Source organism: Coregonus clupeaformis, chromosome 17, assembly GCF_020615455.1.
Source record: "Coregonus clupeaformis isolate EN_2021a chromosome 17, ASM2061545v1, whole genome shotgun sequence".
NCBI lineage: Eukaryota > Metazoa > Chordata > Actinopteri > Salmoniformes > Salmonidae > Coregonus > Coregonus clupeaformis.
This window is the reverse complement of record NC_059208.1, coordinates 30,259,058-30,275,874: the sequence shown is the minus strand read 5'-3', so window position 1 is coordinate 30,275,874 and position 16,817 is coordinate 30,259,058. Positions and strand designations below refer to the sequence as shown.

The following is a 16,817-nucleotide window of genomic DNA, read 5'->3' as shown; positions in this document are numbered from 1 at the left end:
AAGGATCCTGAAAGTGGTCCTTAAAGGCTGCTATTTAGAACACAGTGAAGCATGTCTCAATGTCCAGAGGACAATTAGCTAGGTGACTCGTCACTGGGGGACTACGCTGCACGTTCACGGCTCTCCCTCAGCCAATTACCTCATACTACAAACCCACAGACCGACATATACAACACAACCCATCTGACCACAATACAAACCCACAGACAGACATATGTGACCGACAGCCTTGATTCGGTCTTATGTAGCAAAATTTAAAATTTTGTTTTTTAAATTGGATAAAAGCAGAGACACAGAGCTACAAAATTGTTTATCATACACTGCATTTAAAGGAACAATGGGAAAGTAATTCTGCTTTGAAAGTTGATAAACTTGTAATCTCACTTTTGAGAAAATGGCCTTTCAATGTTTTGGTACCTACTGTTTACTGACACCGGCCATATTCAACGGGTGTTGTGCCTTTGTAAATTCATCAGTTATTCTGCACTCTGGCATACTCAGACTGAATTTAAGAAAGCACATTAGCTAGCAAGCTAAACAATGAACCATAATCCCAACTCATGATGTTACTACCATGCATGAATCTGCAGTTAGCTAACCAGCCAGGTTCAATGTTAGCTAGCTAGCATTAGGCTCTAACTAGCCAAGCAAATGCCTCTGAGATACGAATACTAAGAACATACACGTGACTTTAGCTAGCGAGCCAGCCAGCTAACGTTAGCTAGCTAGTTAAACAATTAACCATACTCCCAACTCATGACTTTACTACCCTGCTTGAATCTGCAGGTAGCAAACCAACCAGGTTCAATGTTAGCAAGCAAATGGCTCTGAGATACAAATAATAAATTCATACGCGTAATGTTAGCGAGCGAGCCAGCCCGCTAACCTTAGCTAGCTAGCTAACAGTACACTTTAACTTGAAATGAAACCACTTTCTGTCAAAAGTAGAAATGTGTAATATCTGAAAATGTAGCTAACTAGACTATCTTATCCGTATACATCATGCATGATGGACACGTCTCCCTGTCACGGATGCCATTGTTGCCCTTAGTTTGAAGATGTAATCCGGAGACAGGTGTTTTCTCTATCTCTTTAGCTATCATACTCTAATTCCACTGATTTCAAAACTTGATCCTCCAGAAAGTGGAGAGCAACACTTATGCAGCTCCACTACACAATACATTTTTTAAAAAGCCACGTTAGACAGGATTACCTACACATACTGACCAGCTCAAATAAACAGAAGCCCTCTATATGGCAGACCAATCCGAACTCCTCTCTCTGCATGTCCAGCCCACTCATTATCTCAGCCAATCATGGCTAGTGGGAAGGTTGCTGTCTTTTTCTGTGGTTTAACCAACTAGTATCGTAATATAACAATTGTATTAGTATTTACAGATGGCATACAAGTTTGTTATTAAGGCACATTAAAGTTCACATGTTCCAGAAGGCATTTCTGCCAAAAAACGCATTTTGATTTTAAAAAAAAGTTTATGTTCAAATGGCTCTCCTGTGAAGTAGTGACCCACGACATACGCCTAGTTTCCTGAAACGAGTCACATATACAACACAACCCATCTGACTACAATACAAACCCACAGACTCAAGCTGAACACAAGCTTGTGGAGACTTAAGACTGGCTATGGCCGTGTTCCAACCCTTATGTTCCACACTTGCATAATACTTTGAATGAAGCAATTTATTGAGCAAGAGTTCAAGTGGTATGCTAGTGTGGCTATTGGAACACAGGCTCTGTATATGACAGGGAAACAAGGCTTGGGAAGAGGAATATACAGTAAGACCATGTTTGTATTCCTCCACTTGGGTTGGTTGGAAAGATCAAGGATTCATAAGAGCCCTGCTGAACCTCTTGAATATGAATGACTCTGGGCCGAGCAGACATCGGTAGGCCAGGTGTTATCTCCTGGAAACACAAGGATCAACTTCATGTGATTAGAAATGGACGTCTGTCAATAAGTGCACATAAATCCAGATTTGATGTCGAGAGGAAGCTCGATGAGGGCTAATAAAGATGGTACGGTAGCTTAGTGGTTAAGAGCGTTGTGCCAGTAACCGAAAGGTCGCTGGTTCTAATCCCCGAGCCGACTAGGTGAAAAATCTGTCGATGTGCCCTTGAGCAAGGCACTTAACCCAAATTGCTCCTGTAAGTCGCTCTGGTTAAGAGTGTCTGCTAAATGACTAAAATGTAAAATGTAAGGATACCACAGGAGGCTCAAACCAACAACATCAGGAAGAGGAATACAATCAGGAGAGAGAGAAGAAGCATGTGTTCAAAAATGGTCTTGGAGTGATGATCTAGGATCAGGGGCCATATGTATCAAGCATCTCAGAGTACGAGTGAAGTGCTGATCTAGGATCAGGTCCTCCTTGTCCATATTATCTCATTTATTATGATCTAAAAGCTGTGAATATGGGCCCTGGTATTGGTTGTTTTGGTTGGCAGCGTTTGGTTTCTCAGGCTGTCCACAGAAGTCTTTAAAGTCTAGGGTTCAGTTCAGATACTTGTCTTCCAACCTCATCCGGCTCAGTTTATAAAAGCAAAGTAATGTTACGAGGATGTCTACAAATGTAGCTTAAAGATTTCTGCGTTAAATCCAAATTGTTTGTCGTCTTGTACATTACCCAATGATCAGACAATGAAGGCTTCAGATTGCTGCGTAACATCGCTAGTCTTCTAGTCATACCCATACAATACATTGTCTATGGAGGTGCTTAGGACCACCACTTCCTCTCTAACTGATTTCCTCGAGTATTGAAGTGGAACGACCTCTTAGCTGCTAACCCATCTGGAGGAGGATTTTCTCCTGTCGCTAATTGTAGGACGGCTCATTATATCAACTGATTGTCCAATGTGTTCACTCAGTAATGTCAGGGGTCACTGTAGCAGGAGACAGGTGTGTTCACTCAGTAATGTCAGGGGTCACTGTAGCAGGAGACAGATGTGTTCACTCAGTAATGTCAGGGGTCACTGTAGCAGGAGACAGATGTGTTCAGCCAGTAATGTCAGGGGTCACTGTAGCAGGAGACAGATGTGTTCACTCAGTAATGTCAGGGGTCACTGTAGCAGGAGACAGATGTGTTCAGCCAGTAATGTCAGGGGTCACTGTAGCAGGAGACAGGTGTGTTCACTCAGTAATGTCAGGGGTCACTGTAGCAGGAGACAGATGTGTTCACTCAGTAATGTCAGGGGTCACTGTAGCAGGAGACAGATGTGTTCAGCCAGTAATGTCAGGGGTCACTGTAGCAGGAGACAGATGTGTTCACTCAGTAATGTCAGGGGTCACTGTAGCAGGAGACAGATGTGTTCACTCAGTAATGTCAGGGGTCACTGTAGCAGGAGACAGATGTGTTCAGCCAGTAATGTCAGGGGTCACTGTAGCAGGAGACAGATGTGTTCACTCAGTAATGTCAGGGGTCACTGTAGCAGGAGACAGATGTGTTCAGCCAGTAATGTCAGGGGTCACTGTAGAAGGAGACTGATGTGTTCAGCCAGTAATGTCAGGGGTCACTGTAGCAGGAGACAGATGTGTTCAGCCAGTAATGTCAGGGGTCACTGTAGAAGGAGACTGATGTGTTCAGCCAGTAATGTCAGGGGTCACTGTAGCAGGAGACAGATGTTCAGCCAGTAATGTCAGGGGTCACTGTAGAAGGAAACTGATGTGTTCAGCCAGTCTGTCACCTCTCACCCTCTCACCCAGTCTGTCACCTTTCCCTCTCCCAGTCTGTCATCTCTCTCTCCCAGTCTGTCACCTCTCTCTCCCAGTCTGTCATCTCTCTCTCCCAGTCTGTCACCTCTCTCTCCCAGTCTGTCATCTCTCTCTCCCAGTCTGTCACCTCTCTCTCCCAGTCTGTCATCTCTCTCTCCCAGTCTGTCACCTCTCCCAGTCTGTCACCTCTCCCAGTCTGTCATCTCTCCCAGTCTGTCATCTCTCTCTCCCAGTCTGTCACCTCTCCCAGTCTGTCATCTCTCCCAGTCTGTCATCTCTCTCTCCCAGTCTGTCACCTCTCCCAGTCTGTCATCTCTCTCTCCCAGTCTGTCATCTCTCTCTCCCAGTCTGTCATCTCTCTCTCCCAGTCTGTCACCTCTCTCTCCCAGTCTGTCATCTCTCTCTCCCAGTCTGTCATCTCTCTCTCCCAGTCTGTCATCTCTCTCTCCCAGTCTGTCACCTCTCTCTCCCAGTCTGTCACCTCTCTCTCCCAGTCTGTCATCTCTCTCTCCCAGTCTGTCATCTCTCTCTCCCAGTCTGCCCCCCACTCCCTCTCCCAGTCTGTCACTTCTCCCTCTCTCCTAGTCAGACATGAAAGGTTGTTTGCTGCTCCACTATTCCACCCCTCTCTCTGTTCTGTTGTGTTGGTTCCACCTACTCAGCAGGAGATAGCCTTGAAGTTGGTTTGAACCTGTGAATCAGAGTTCAATAATAATAGAATCTATGCAAACCAGGATCAATGAACCATTCCTCTGCAGAGGTCCTAATTCAATCACGGACCCGGCCAATAATCGATTGTCATTGAGGCTGCTAATAAGGTACTGTTGCTGGAATTATCCCACAGAGAGAAGATCTGCATAGCAACAGTGGACAGACATCACACGCCAATGTTGATTTTCAACTGACTTGCGTCACACATCCTGTAGTTAGTTAAATGATGTTTCCTTGACACATTTCTGATATGTCTTTAGTTTCTTGTTCATCTTACCCTGATTCTGTATTGTGATATGTAAGCTATGAATATGAATGCTCCTGGTCCCATTGGAGGTGTTTTAGGTACTTTCATTCAGATAATATGATGTAAATAACCTTTTCTCTCTCTCTCTCTCTCTCTCTCTCTCTCTCTCTCTCTCTCTCTCTCTCTCTCTCTCTCTCTCTCTCTCTCTCTCTCTCCCTCTCTCTCTCTCTCCCTCTCTCCCTCTCTCCCTCTCTCTCAGGGTTCCTGGTATCACCATCGCAACGGACATCATCTGTGGTTTCCCAGGGGAGACGGATGCTGACTTCCAGGAGACATGTGACCTGGTGAAGGAGTATCGCTTCCCCAGCCTCTTCATCAACCAGTTCTACCCCCGGCCTGGCACCCCCGCCGCCAAGATGGACCAGGTCCCCGCCCAAGTGGTGAGTTAGTTACACCCCTAACCCCTCCTGATACTACCCTAACCAGTTACACCCCTAACCCCTCCTGATACTACCCTAACCAGTTACACCCCTAACCCCTCCTGATACTACCCTAACCAGTTACACCCCCTAACCCCTCCTGATACTACCCTAACCAGTTACACCCCTAACCCCTCCTGATACTACCCTAACCAGTTACACCCTAACCCCTCCTGATACTACCCTAACCAGTTACACCCCTAACCCTCCTGATACTACCCTAACCAGTTACACCCCTAACCCCTCCTGATACTACCCTAACCAGTTACACCCCTAACCCCTCCTGATACTACCCTAACCAGTTACACCCCTAACCCCTCCTGATACTACCCTAACCAGTTACACCCCCTAACCCCTCCTGATACTACCCTAACCAGTTACACCCCTAACCCCCTCCTGATACTACCCTAACCAGTTACACCCCTAACCCCTCCTGATACTATCCTAACCAGTTACACCCTAACCCCTCCTGATACTACCCTAACCAGTTACACCCCTAACCCCTCCTGATACTACCCTAACCAGTTACACCCCTAACCCCTCCTGATACTACCCTAACCAGTTACACCCCTAACCCCTCCTGATACTACCCTAACCAGTTACACACTAACCCCTCCTGATACTACCCTAACCCCTCCTTATACTACCCTAACCAGTTACACCCTAACCCCTCCTGATACTATCCTAACCAGTTACACCCCTAACCCCTCCTGATACTACCCTAACCAGTTACACCCCTAACCCCTCCTGATACTACCCTAACCAGTTACACCCTAACCCCTCCTGATACTATCCTAACCAGTTACACCCTAACCCCTCCTGATACTACCCTAACCAGTTACACCCTAACCCCTCCTGATACTACCCTAACCAGTTACACCCCTAACCCCTCCTGATACTACCCTAACCAGTTACACCCCTAACCCCTCCTGATTCTACCCTAACCAGTTACACCCCCTAACCCCTCCTGATACTACCCTAACCAGTTACACCCCCTAACCCCTCCTGATACTACCCTAACCAGTTACACCCCTAACCCCTCCTGATACTATCCTAACCAGTTACACCCCTAACCCCTCCTGATACTACCCTAACCAGTTACACCCCTAACCCCTCCTGATTCTACCCTAACCAGTTACACCCTAACCCCTCCTGATACTACCCTAACCCCTCCTTATACTACCCTAACCAGTTACACCCTAACCCCTCCTGATACTACCCTAACCCCTCCTTATACTACCCTAACCAGTTCTACCCCTAACCCCTCCTGATACTACCCTAACCAGTTCTACCCCCGCCAAGATTGACCAGGTCCTCTCACAAGTGGTCCGCTATGCTCCTTTTCCCACCTGATACATCACAGACCTGGGTCAAATACATTGGTCAACTACTTTTAAATACTTGAGTTGCACTTGATTTAGGTTGATTTCAGGTGTGTGTGATCACACCACATGTTCCACCACATCACACCTGTTTCCATTTGACCACATATTGTAACAGAGTTATTCTTCCTCTTCCATGTGATCAGATGGTGAAATAAAGGAAGATCATTCTTCTCTGTCTCTGAGCCAAGTACACAGGCAGGCATTGTGGCTTTCAGCTCTTGACCTATCAGAGTTTCTCTCTCTCTGAGCCAAGTACACAGGTAGGCAGTGTGGCTTTCAGCTCTTGACCTGTCAGTTTGTCTCTGTTACTCTGACCACCTCTGCCTTTCAAATGTATCACTCTCAGCATGGCCCTGACTGAGCTATCTCACTAAGAATCTGGGTGCTTCCTGGTCTTGTTTTGAAGTTGTCCCAGCCCATTTCCCGCTCAGAATCTGCACAACAGATGTAAATAAATGCATGGACCAGAGTGTTTGGAGGCAGTAGAGTTTAACATGGACCAGAGTGTTTGGAGGCAGTAAAGTTTAACATGGACCGGAGTGTTTGGAGGCAGTAAAGTTTAACATGGACCAGAGTGTTTGGAGGCAGTAGAGTTTAACATGGACCAGAGTGTTTGGAGGCAGTAGAGTTTAACATGGACCAGAGTGTTTGGAGGCAGTAGAGTTTAACATGGACCGGAGTGTTTGGAGGCAGTAGAGTTTAACATGGACCAGAGTGTTTGGAGGCAGTAGAGTTTAACATGGACCAGAGTGTTTGGAGGCAGTAGAGTTTAACATGGACCGGAGTGTTTGGAGGCAGTAGAGTTTAACATGGACCAGAGTGTTTGGAGGCAGAGTTTCAGTACGGTAATATGATATGAGCAGGGCTGAGTGAAACAGGGTACTAGCAGGGAGACAGTGTGTTTGGGGGTATCCGTTTGAATCACTCAGCTTAGGAAGTAGTTATTCAGGATGTAAGGGAACTTGTGATTCTGAGCAGTCTGACTGCAATGTAGTTCATCTTAAACACACACAGGGACTTTGTCTGGCTCTGCGGCTGGTAGACGTGTGATCATGCTGGCAGACATGTAAAGGCCCCTGTCTGGAGAGGGACCTACACATCAGGTCTCAATCAACACCAGGGCTGCGTCCCAAATGGCTCCCAATAATAGTGCACTACTCTATGGACCCTGGTCAAAAGTAGTGCACTAAATAGGTAATAGGGTGCTATTTGTGACATAGCCTCAGGCCCAGGCTCAGCTCTGTTTGTACAGGTGTTTCAACCCATTCCACATGGCAGACTACATCAAGGCCTGTTATAATGGCTCTGTGTAGCGCTAAACCACAAGCTGGGGGTCTGGTAATAAGACTACGTAGGGCAGAAGGGTTGGGATCAATTCCATTTCAATTTAGTCAATTCAGGAGGTTAACAGAAATTCCAATGAGGGAAATTAACAGACTGACTTGAAATGAAACTAACCCCACTCCTACTGCCAGTGACATGACTGAAAGGAGTTGATTCGGCCTGTCTAAAAGGATGCCAGCCTAAACTCAGCGAGCTCAATCATATTATCCTAAGTACTGTATTGACATCAGGTATTAGGCTGTAGTAATGCATGGATGTTTCAGATGATGATGGCTTGAATCACCCAGCTGTCAGGGCTAATAAATAGTCAAGCAGGAGATGTATTTAAATGTGTTTTAGTATGTCTGATTCTGAATATTCAACATTTGGAGTTTGTGTCTCTATCAACGAAAAACAGACTGAAAGTTCTCCCTCTCATCATCTGAACATAAAAACCCGTTCCAATTATGTCAAGAAGATTTTCTGTGAATATTATATGGCCTGGAGTGTTTTATAACGCTTACTGGATTAACACCTTCAAAGACACTGGAGTTCAGTTCTCATCTCTCTTAATATATCCTTGTGTGTGTGTGTGTGTGTGTGTGAGAGAGATATCTCTCTCAGCATTAATGGTAATTAATACAGTGCCGTTTGTGAACTGAGCCAGGCGTTTCCCTCAGACTGAATTCTACCAGTAGGAGTAATTCAGCAGAAGCACTAGTCAGTCAGATGCCAGTTCATTTCAAGGAGACATTTCTCTCTCATATTTTAACTGTCTTGAATTACAACATTTTTTGTCTGTTTTATATTCTTCAATCCATAAATGTTCCTACAAAAGATGAAAACAAGGGAAAATAGGATATTGGCTTTTTATTTATTAATTTTTTTATTCTGTCATTCATTATTGACAATGTGAATGTGTATCCAGTGAAGTTTCCACTTAATGCAATGTTAATGAATAGGTAACATCATGTTCAGTATTAATGAATAGGTAACATCATGTTCAATATTAGTGACTAGGTAATGTAATGTTCAATATTAGTGACTAGGTAACGTAATGTTCAATATTAGTCACTAGGTAACATCACATTCAATAGTAATGAATAGGTAACATCATGTTCATTATTAATGAATAGGTAACATCATGTTCATTATTAATGAATAGGTAACATCATGTTCATTATTAATGAATAGGTAACATGTTCATTATTAATGAATAGGGAACATCATGTTCAGTATTAATGAATAGGTAACATCATGTTCAGTATTAATGAATAGGTAACATCATGTTCAGTATTAATGAATAGGTAACATCATGTTCAGTATTAATGAATAGGTAACATCATGTTCAGTATTAATGAATAGGTAACATCATGTTCAGTATTAATGAATAGGTAACATCATGTTCAGTATTAATGAATAGGTAACATCATGTTCATTATTAATGAATATGTAACATCATGTTCAGTATTAATGAATAGGTAACATCATGTTCAGTAGTAATGAATAGGTAACATCATGTTCAGTATTAATGAATAGGTAACATCATGTTCAATAGTAATGAATAGGTAACATCATGTTCAGTATTAATGAATAGGTAATGTCATGTTCGTTATTAATGAATAGGTAACGTCATGTTCGTTATTAATGAATAGGTAACATGTTCGTTATTAATGAATAGGTAACATCATGTTCAGTATTAATGAATAGGTAACATCATGTTCAGTATTAATGAATAGGTAACATCATGTTCAGTATTAATGAATATGTAACATCATGTTCAGTATTAATGAATAGGTAACATCATGTTCAGTATTAATGAATAGGTAACATCATGTTCAGTATTAATGAATAGGTAACATCATGTTCATTATTAATGAATAGGGAACATCATGTTTGTTATTAATGAATAGGTAACATCATGTTCAGTATTAATGAATAGGTAACATCATGTTCAGTATTAATGAATAGGTAACATCATGTTCAATAGTAATGAATAGGTAACATCATGTTCAGTATTAATGAATAGGTAACGTCATGTTCGTTATTAATGAATAGGTAACGTCATGTTCGTTATTAATGAATAGGTAACATGTTCGTTATTAATGAATAGGTAACATTATGTTCAGTATTAATGAATAGGTAACATCATGTTCAGTATTAATGAATAGGTAACATCATGTTCAGTATTAATGAATATGTAACATCATGTTCAGTATTAATGAATAGGTAACATCATGTTCAGTATTAATGAATAGGTAACATCATGTTCATTATTAATGAATAGGGAACATCATGTTTGTTATTAATGAATAGGTAACATCATGTTCGTTATTAATGAATAGGTAACATCATGTTCGTTATTAATGAATAGGTAACATCATGTTCGTTATTAATGAATAGGTAACATCATGTTCACTATTAATGAATAGGTAACATCATGTTCAATAGTAATGAATAGGTAACATCATGTTCATTATTAATGAATAGGTAACATCATGTTCATTATTAATGACTAGGCAATGTAATGTTCAATATTAGTGACTAGGTAACGTAATGTTCAATATTAATGAATAGGTAACGTAATGTTCAATATTAGTGACTAGGTAACATCATGTTCATTATTAATGAATAGGTAACATCATGTTCATTATTAATGAATAGGTAACATCATGTTCATTATTAATGAATAGGTAACATCATGTTCATTATTAATGAATAGGTAACATGTTCATTATTAATGAATAGGGAACATCATGTTCAGTATTAATGAATAGGTAACATCATGTTCAGTATTAATGAATAGGTAACATCATGTTCAGTATTAATGAATAGGTAACATCATGTTCAGTATTAATGAATAGGTAACATCATGTTCAGTATTAATGAATAGGTAACATCATGTTCAGTATTAATGAATAGGTAATATCATGTTCAGTATTAATGAATAGGTAACATCATGTTCATTATTAATGAATATGTAACATCATGTTCAGTATTAATGAATAGGTAACATCATGTTCAGTATTAATGAATAGGTAACATCATGTTCAGTATTAATGAATAGGTAACATCATGTTCAGTATTAATGAATAGGTAACATCATGTTCAATAGTAATGAATAGGTAACATCATGTTCAGTATTAATGAATAGGTAACGTCATGTTCGTTATTAATGAATAGGTAACATCATGTTCGTTATTAATGAATAGGTAACATCATGTTCAATATTAGTGACTAGGTAACGTAATGTTCAATATTAGTGACTAGGTAACGTAATGTTCAATATTAGTCACTAGGTAACATCACATTCAATAGTAATGAATAGGTAACATCATGTTCATTATTAATGAATAGGTAACATCATGTTCATTATTAATGAATAGGTAACATCATGTTCATTATTAATGAATAGGTAACATGTTCATTATTAATGAATAGGGAACATCATGTTCAGTATTAATGAATAGGTAACATCATGTTCAGTATTAATGAATAGGTAACATCATGTTCAGTATTAATGAATAGGTAACATCATGTTCAGTATTAATGAATAGGTAACATCATGTTCAGTATTAATGAATAGGTAACATCATGTTCAGTATTAATGAATAGGTAACATCATGTTCAGTATTAATGAATAGGTAACATCATGTTCATTATTAATGAATAGGTAACATCATGTTCAGTATTAATGAATAGGTAACATCATGTTCAGTATTAATGAATAGGTAACATCATGTTCAGTATTAATGAATAGGTAACATCATGTTCAATAGTAATGAATAGGTAACATCATGTTCAGTATTAATGAATAGGTAACGTCATGTTCGTTATTAATGAATAGGTAACGTCATGTTCGTTATTAATGAATAGGTAACGTCATGTTCGTTATTAATGAATAGGTAACATGTTCGTTATTAATGAATAGGTAACATCATGTTCAGTATTAATGAATAGGTAACATCATGTTCAGTATTAATGAATAGGTAACATCATGTTCAGTATTAATGAATATGTAACATCATGTTCAGTATTAATGAATAGGTAACATCATGTTCAGTATTAATGAATAGGTAACATCATGTTCATTATTAATGAATAGGGAACATCATGTTTGTTATTAATGAATAGGTAACATCATGTTCGTTATTAATGAATAGGTAACATCATGTTCGTTATTAATGAATAGGTAACATCATGTTCGTTATTAATGAATAGGTAACATCATGTTCACTATTAATGAATAGGTAACATCATGTTCAATAGTAATGAATAGGTAACATCATGTTCAATAGTAATGAATAGGTAACATCATGTTCATTATTAATGACTAGGCAATGTAATGTTCAATATTAGTGACTAGGTAACGTAATGTTCAATATTAATGAATAGGTAACGTAATGTTCAATATTAGTGACTAGGCAACATCATGTTCAGTATTAATGAATAGGTAACATCATGTTCAGTATTAATGAATAGGTAACATCATGTTCATTATTAATGAATAGGTAACATCATGTTCATTATTAATGAATAGGTAACATCATGTTCGTTATTAATGAATAGGTAACATCATGTTCACTATTAATGAATAGGTAACATCATGTTCAATAGTAATGAATAGGTAACATCATGTTCATTATTAATGAATAGGTAACATCATGTTCATTATTAATGACTAGGCAATATAATGTTCAATATTAGTGACTAGGTAACGTAATGTTCAATATTAATGAATAGGTAACGTAATGTTCAATATTAGTGACTAGGTAACATCATGTTCATTATTAATGACTAGGCAATGTAATGTTCAATATTAGTGACTAGGTAACATCATGTTCAATATTAGTGACTAGATAACATCATGTTCAGTATTAATGAATAGGTAACATCATGTTCGTTATTAATGAATAGGTAACATGTTTGTTATTTATGAATAGGTAACATCATGTTCGTTATTAATGATTAGGTAACATCATGTTCGTTATTAATGAATAGGTAACATCATGTTCGTTATTAATGAATAGGTAACATCATGTTCAGTATTAATGAATAGGTAACATCATGTTCATTATTAATGAATAGGTAACATCATGTTCAGTAGTAATGAATAGGTAACATCATGTTCAGTATTAATGAATAGGTAACATCATGTTCATTATTAATGAATAGGTAACATCATGTTCAGTAGTAATGAATAGGTAACATCATGTTCAGTATTAATGAATATGTAACATCATGTTCAGTATTAATGAATAGGTAACATCATGTCCAGTATTAATGAATAGGTAACATCATGTTCAGTATTAATGAATAGGAAACATCATGTTTGTTATTAATGAATAGGTAACATCATGTTCGTTATTAATGAATAGGTAACATCATGTTCGTTATTAATGAATAGGTAACATCATGTTCGTTATTAATGAATAGGTAACATCATGTTCACTATTAATGAATAGGTAACATCATGTTCAATAGTAATGAATAGGTAACATCATGTTCATTATTAATGAATAGGTAACATCATGTTCATTATTAATGACTAGGCAATGTAATGTTCAATATTAGTGACTAGGTAACGTAATGTTCAATATTAATGAATAGGTAACGTAATGTTCAATATTAGTGACTAGGTAACATCATGTTCATTATTAATGAATAGGTAACATCATGTTCATTATTAATGAATAGGTAACATCATGTTCATTATTAATGAATAGGTAACATCATGTTCATTATTAATGAATAGGTAACATGTTCATTATTAATGAATAGGGAACATCATGTTCAGTATTAATGAATAGGTAACATCATGTTCAGTATTAATGAATAGGTAACATCATGTTCAGTATTAATGAATAGGTAACATCATGTTCAGTATTAATGAATAGGTAACATCATGTTCAGTATTAATGAATAGGTAACATCATGTTCAGTATTAATGAATAGGTAATATCATGTTCAGTATTAATGAATAGGTAACATCATGTTCATTATTAATGAATATGTAACATCATGTTCAGTATTAATGAATAGGTAACATCATGTTCAGTATTAATGAATAGGTAACATCATGTTCAGTATTAATGAATAGGTAACATCATGTTCAGTATTAATGAATAGGTAACATCATGTTCAATAGTAATGAATAGGTAACATCATGTTCAGTATTAATGAATAGGTAACGTCATGTTCGTTATTAATGAATAGGTAACATCATGTTCGTTATTAATGAATAGGTAACATCATGTTCAATATTAGTGACTAGGTAACGTAATGTTCAATATTAGTGACTAGGTAACGTAATGTTCAATATTAGTCACTAGGTAACATCACATTCAATAGTAATGAATAGGTAACATCATGTTCATTATTAATGAATAGGTAACATCATGTTCATTATTAATGAATAGGTAACATCATGTTCATTATTAATGAATAGGTAACATGTTCATTATTAATGAATAGGGAACATCATGTTCAGTATTAATGAATAGGTAACATCATGTTCAGTATTAATGAATAGGTAACATCATGTTCAGTATTAATGAATAGGTAACATCATGTTCAGTATTAATGAATAGGTAACATCATGTTCAGTATTAATGAATAGGTAACATCATGTTCAGTATTAATGAATAGGTAACATCATGTTCAGTATTAATGAATAGGTAACATCATGTTCATTATTAATGAATAGGTAACATCATGTTCAGTATTAATGAATAGGTAACATCATGTTCAGTATTAATGAATAGGTAACATCATGTTCAGTATTAATGAATAGGTAACATCATGTTCAATAGTAATGAATAGGTAACATCATGTTCAGTATTAATGAATAGGTAACGTCATGTTCGTTATTAATGAATAGGTAACGTCATGTTCGTTATTAATGAATAGGTAACGTCATGTTCGTTATTAATGAATAGGTAACATGTTCGTTATTAATGAATAGGTAACATCATGTTCAGTATTAATGAATAGGTAACATCATGTTCAGTATTAATGAATAGGTAACATCATGTTCAGTATTAATGAATAGGTAACATCATGTTCAGTATTAATGAATAGGTAACATCATGTTCAGTATTAATGAATAGGTAACATCATGTTCATTATTAATGAATAGGGAACATCATGTTTGTTATTAATGAATAGGTAACATCATGTTCGTTATTAATGAATAGGTAACATCATGTTCGTTATTAATGAATAGGTAACATCATGTTCGTTATTAATGAATAGGTAACATCATGTTCACTATTAATGAATAGGTAACATCATGTTCAATAGTAATGAATAGGTAACATCATGTTCATTATTAATGACTAGGCAATGTAATGTTCAATATTAGTGACTAGGTAACGTAATGTTCAATATTAATGAATAGGTAACGTAATGTTCAATATTAGTGACTAGGTAACATCATGTTCAGTATTAATGAATAGGTAACATCATGTTCAGTATTAATGAATAGGTAACATCATGTTCATTATTAATGAATAGGTAACATCATGTTCATTATTAATGAATAGGTAACATCATGTTCGTTATTAATGAATAGGTAACATCATGTTCACTATTAATGAATAGGTAACATCATGTTCAATAGTAATGAATAGGTAACATCATGTTCATTATTAATGAATAGGTAACATCATGTTCATTATTAATGACTAGGCAATATAATGTTCAATATTAGTGACTAGGTAACGTAATGTTCAATATTAATGAATAGGTAACGTAATGTTCAATATTAGTGACTAGGTAACATCATGTTCATTATTAATGACTAGGCAATGTAATGTTCAATATTAGTGACTAGGTAACATCATGTTCAATATTAGTGACTAGATAACATCATGTTCAGTATTAATGAATAGGTAACATCATGTTCGTTATTAATGAATAGGTAACATGTTTGTTATTTATGAATAGGTAACATCATGTTCGTTATTAATGATTAGGTAACATCATGTTCGTTATTAATGAATAGGTAACATCATGTTCGTTATTAATGAATAGGTAACATCATGTTCAGTATTAATGAATAGGTAACATCATGTTCATTATTAATGAATAGGTAACATCATGTTCAGTAGTAATGAATAGGTAACATCATGTTCAGTATTAATGAATAGGTAACATCATGTTCATTATTAATGAATAGGTAACATCATGTTCAGTAGTAATGAATAGGTAACATCATGTTCAGTATTAATGAATAGGTAACATCATGTTCAGTATTAATGAATAGGTAACATCATGTTCAGTATTAATGAATAGGTAACATCATGTTCAGTATTAATGAATAGGAAACATCATGTTCAGTATTAATGAATAGGAAACATCATGTTCAGTATTAATGAATAGGTAACATCATGTTCAGTATTAATGAATAGGTAACATCATGTTCAGTATTAATGAATAGGTAACATCATGTTCATTATTAATGAATAGGTAACATCATGTTCAATATTAGTGACTAGGTAACATCATGTTCATTATTAATGAATAGGGAACATCATGTTCAGTATTAATGAATAGGTAATATGTTCATTATTAATTAATAGGTAACATCATGTTCATTATTAATGACTAGGTAACATCATGTTCATTATTAATGAATAGGGAACATCATGTTCATTATTAATGAATAGGGAACATCATGTTCAGTATTAATGAATAGGTAACATCATGTTCATTATTAATGAATAGGGAACATCATGTTCATTATTAATGAATAGGGAACATCATGTTCGTTATTAATGAATAGGTAACATCATGTTCGTTATTAATGAATAGGTAACATGTTCGTTATTAATGAATAGGTAACATGTTCGTTATTAATGAATAGGTAACATCATGTTCGTTATTAATGAATAGGTAACATCATGTTCGTTATTAATGAATAGGTAACATGTTCGTTATTAAT

The 16,817-nt window shown here is 36.8% G+C and overlaps 1 protein-coding gene across 2 annotated transcripts in view; it reads left to right on the top strand.

Annotated features, from left to right (window-relative positions):
- Positions 1–16,817, top strand: part of cdkal1 (CDK5 regulatory subunit associated protein 1-like 1) — a 649,501-nt gene that overhangs the window by 458,946 nt on the left and 173,738 nt on the right. For both annotated transcript variants that reach the window (XM_045226277.1, XM_045226278.1), the window contains exon 11: positions 4,946–5,126. In XM_045226277.1, the coding sequence (XP_045082212.1) occupies positions 4,946–5,126 (181 nt within the window). The remainder of the gene's footprint in view (positions 1–4,945; positions 5,127–16,817) is intronic.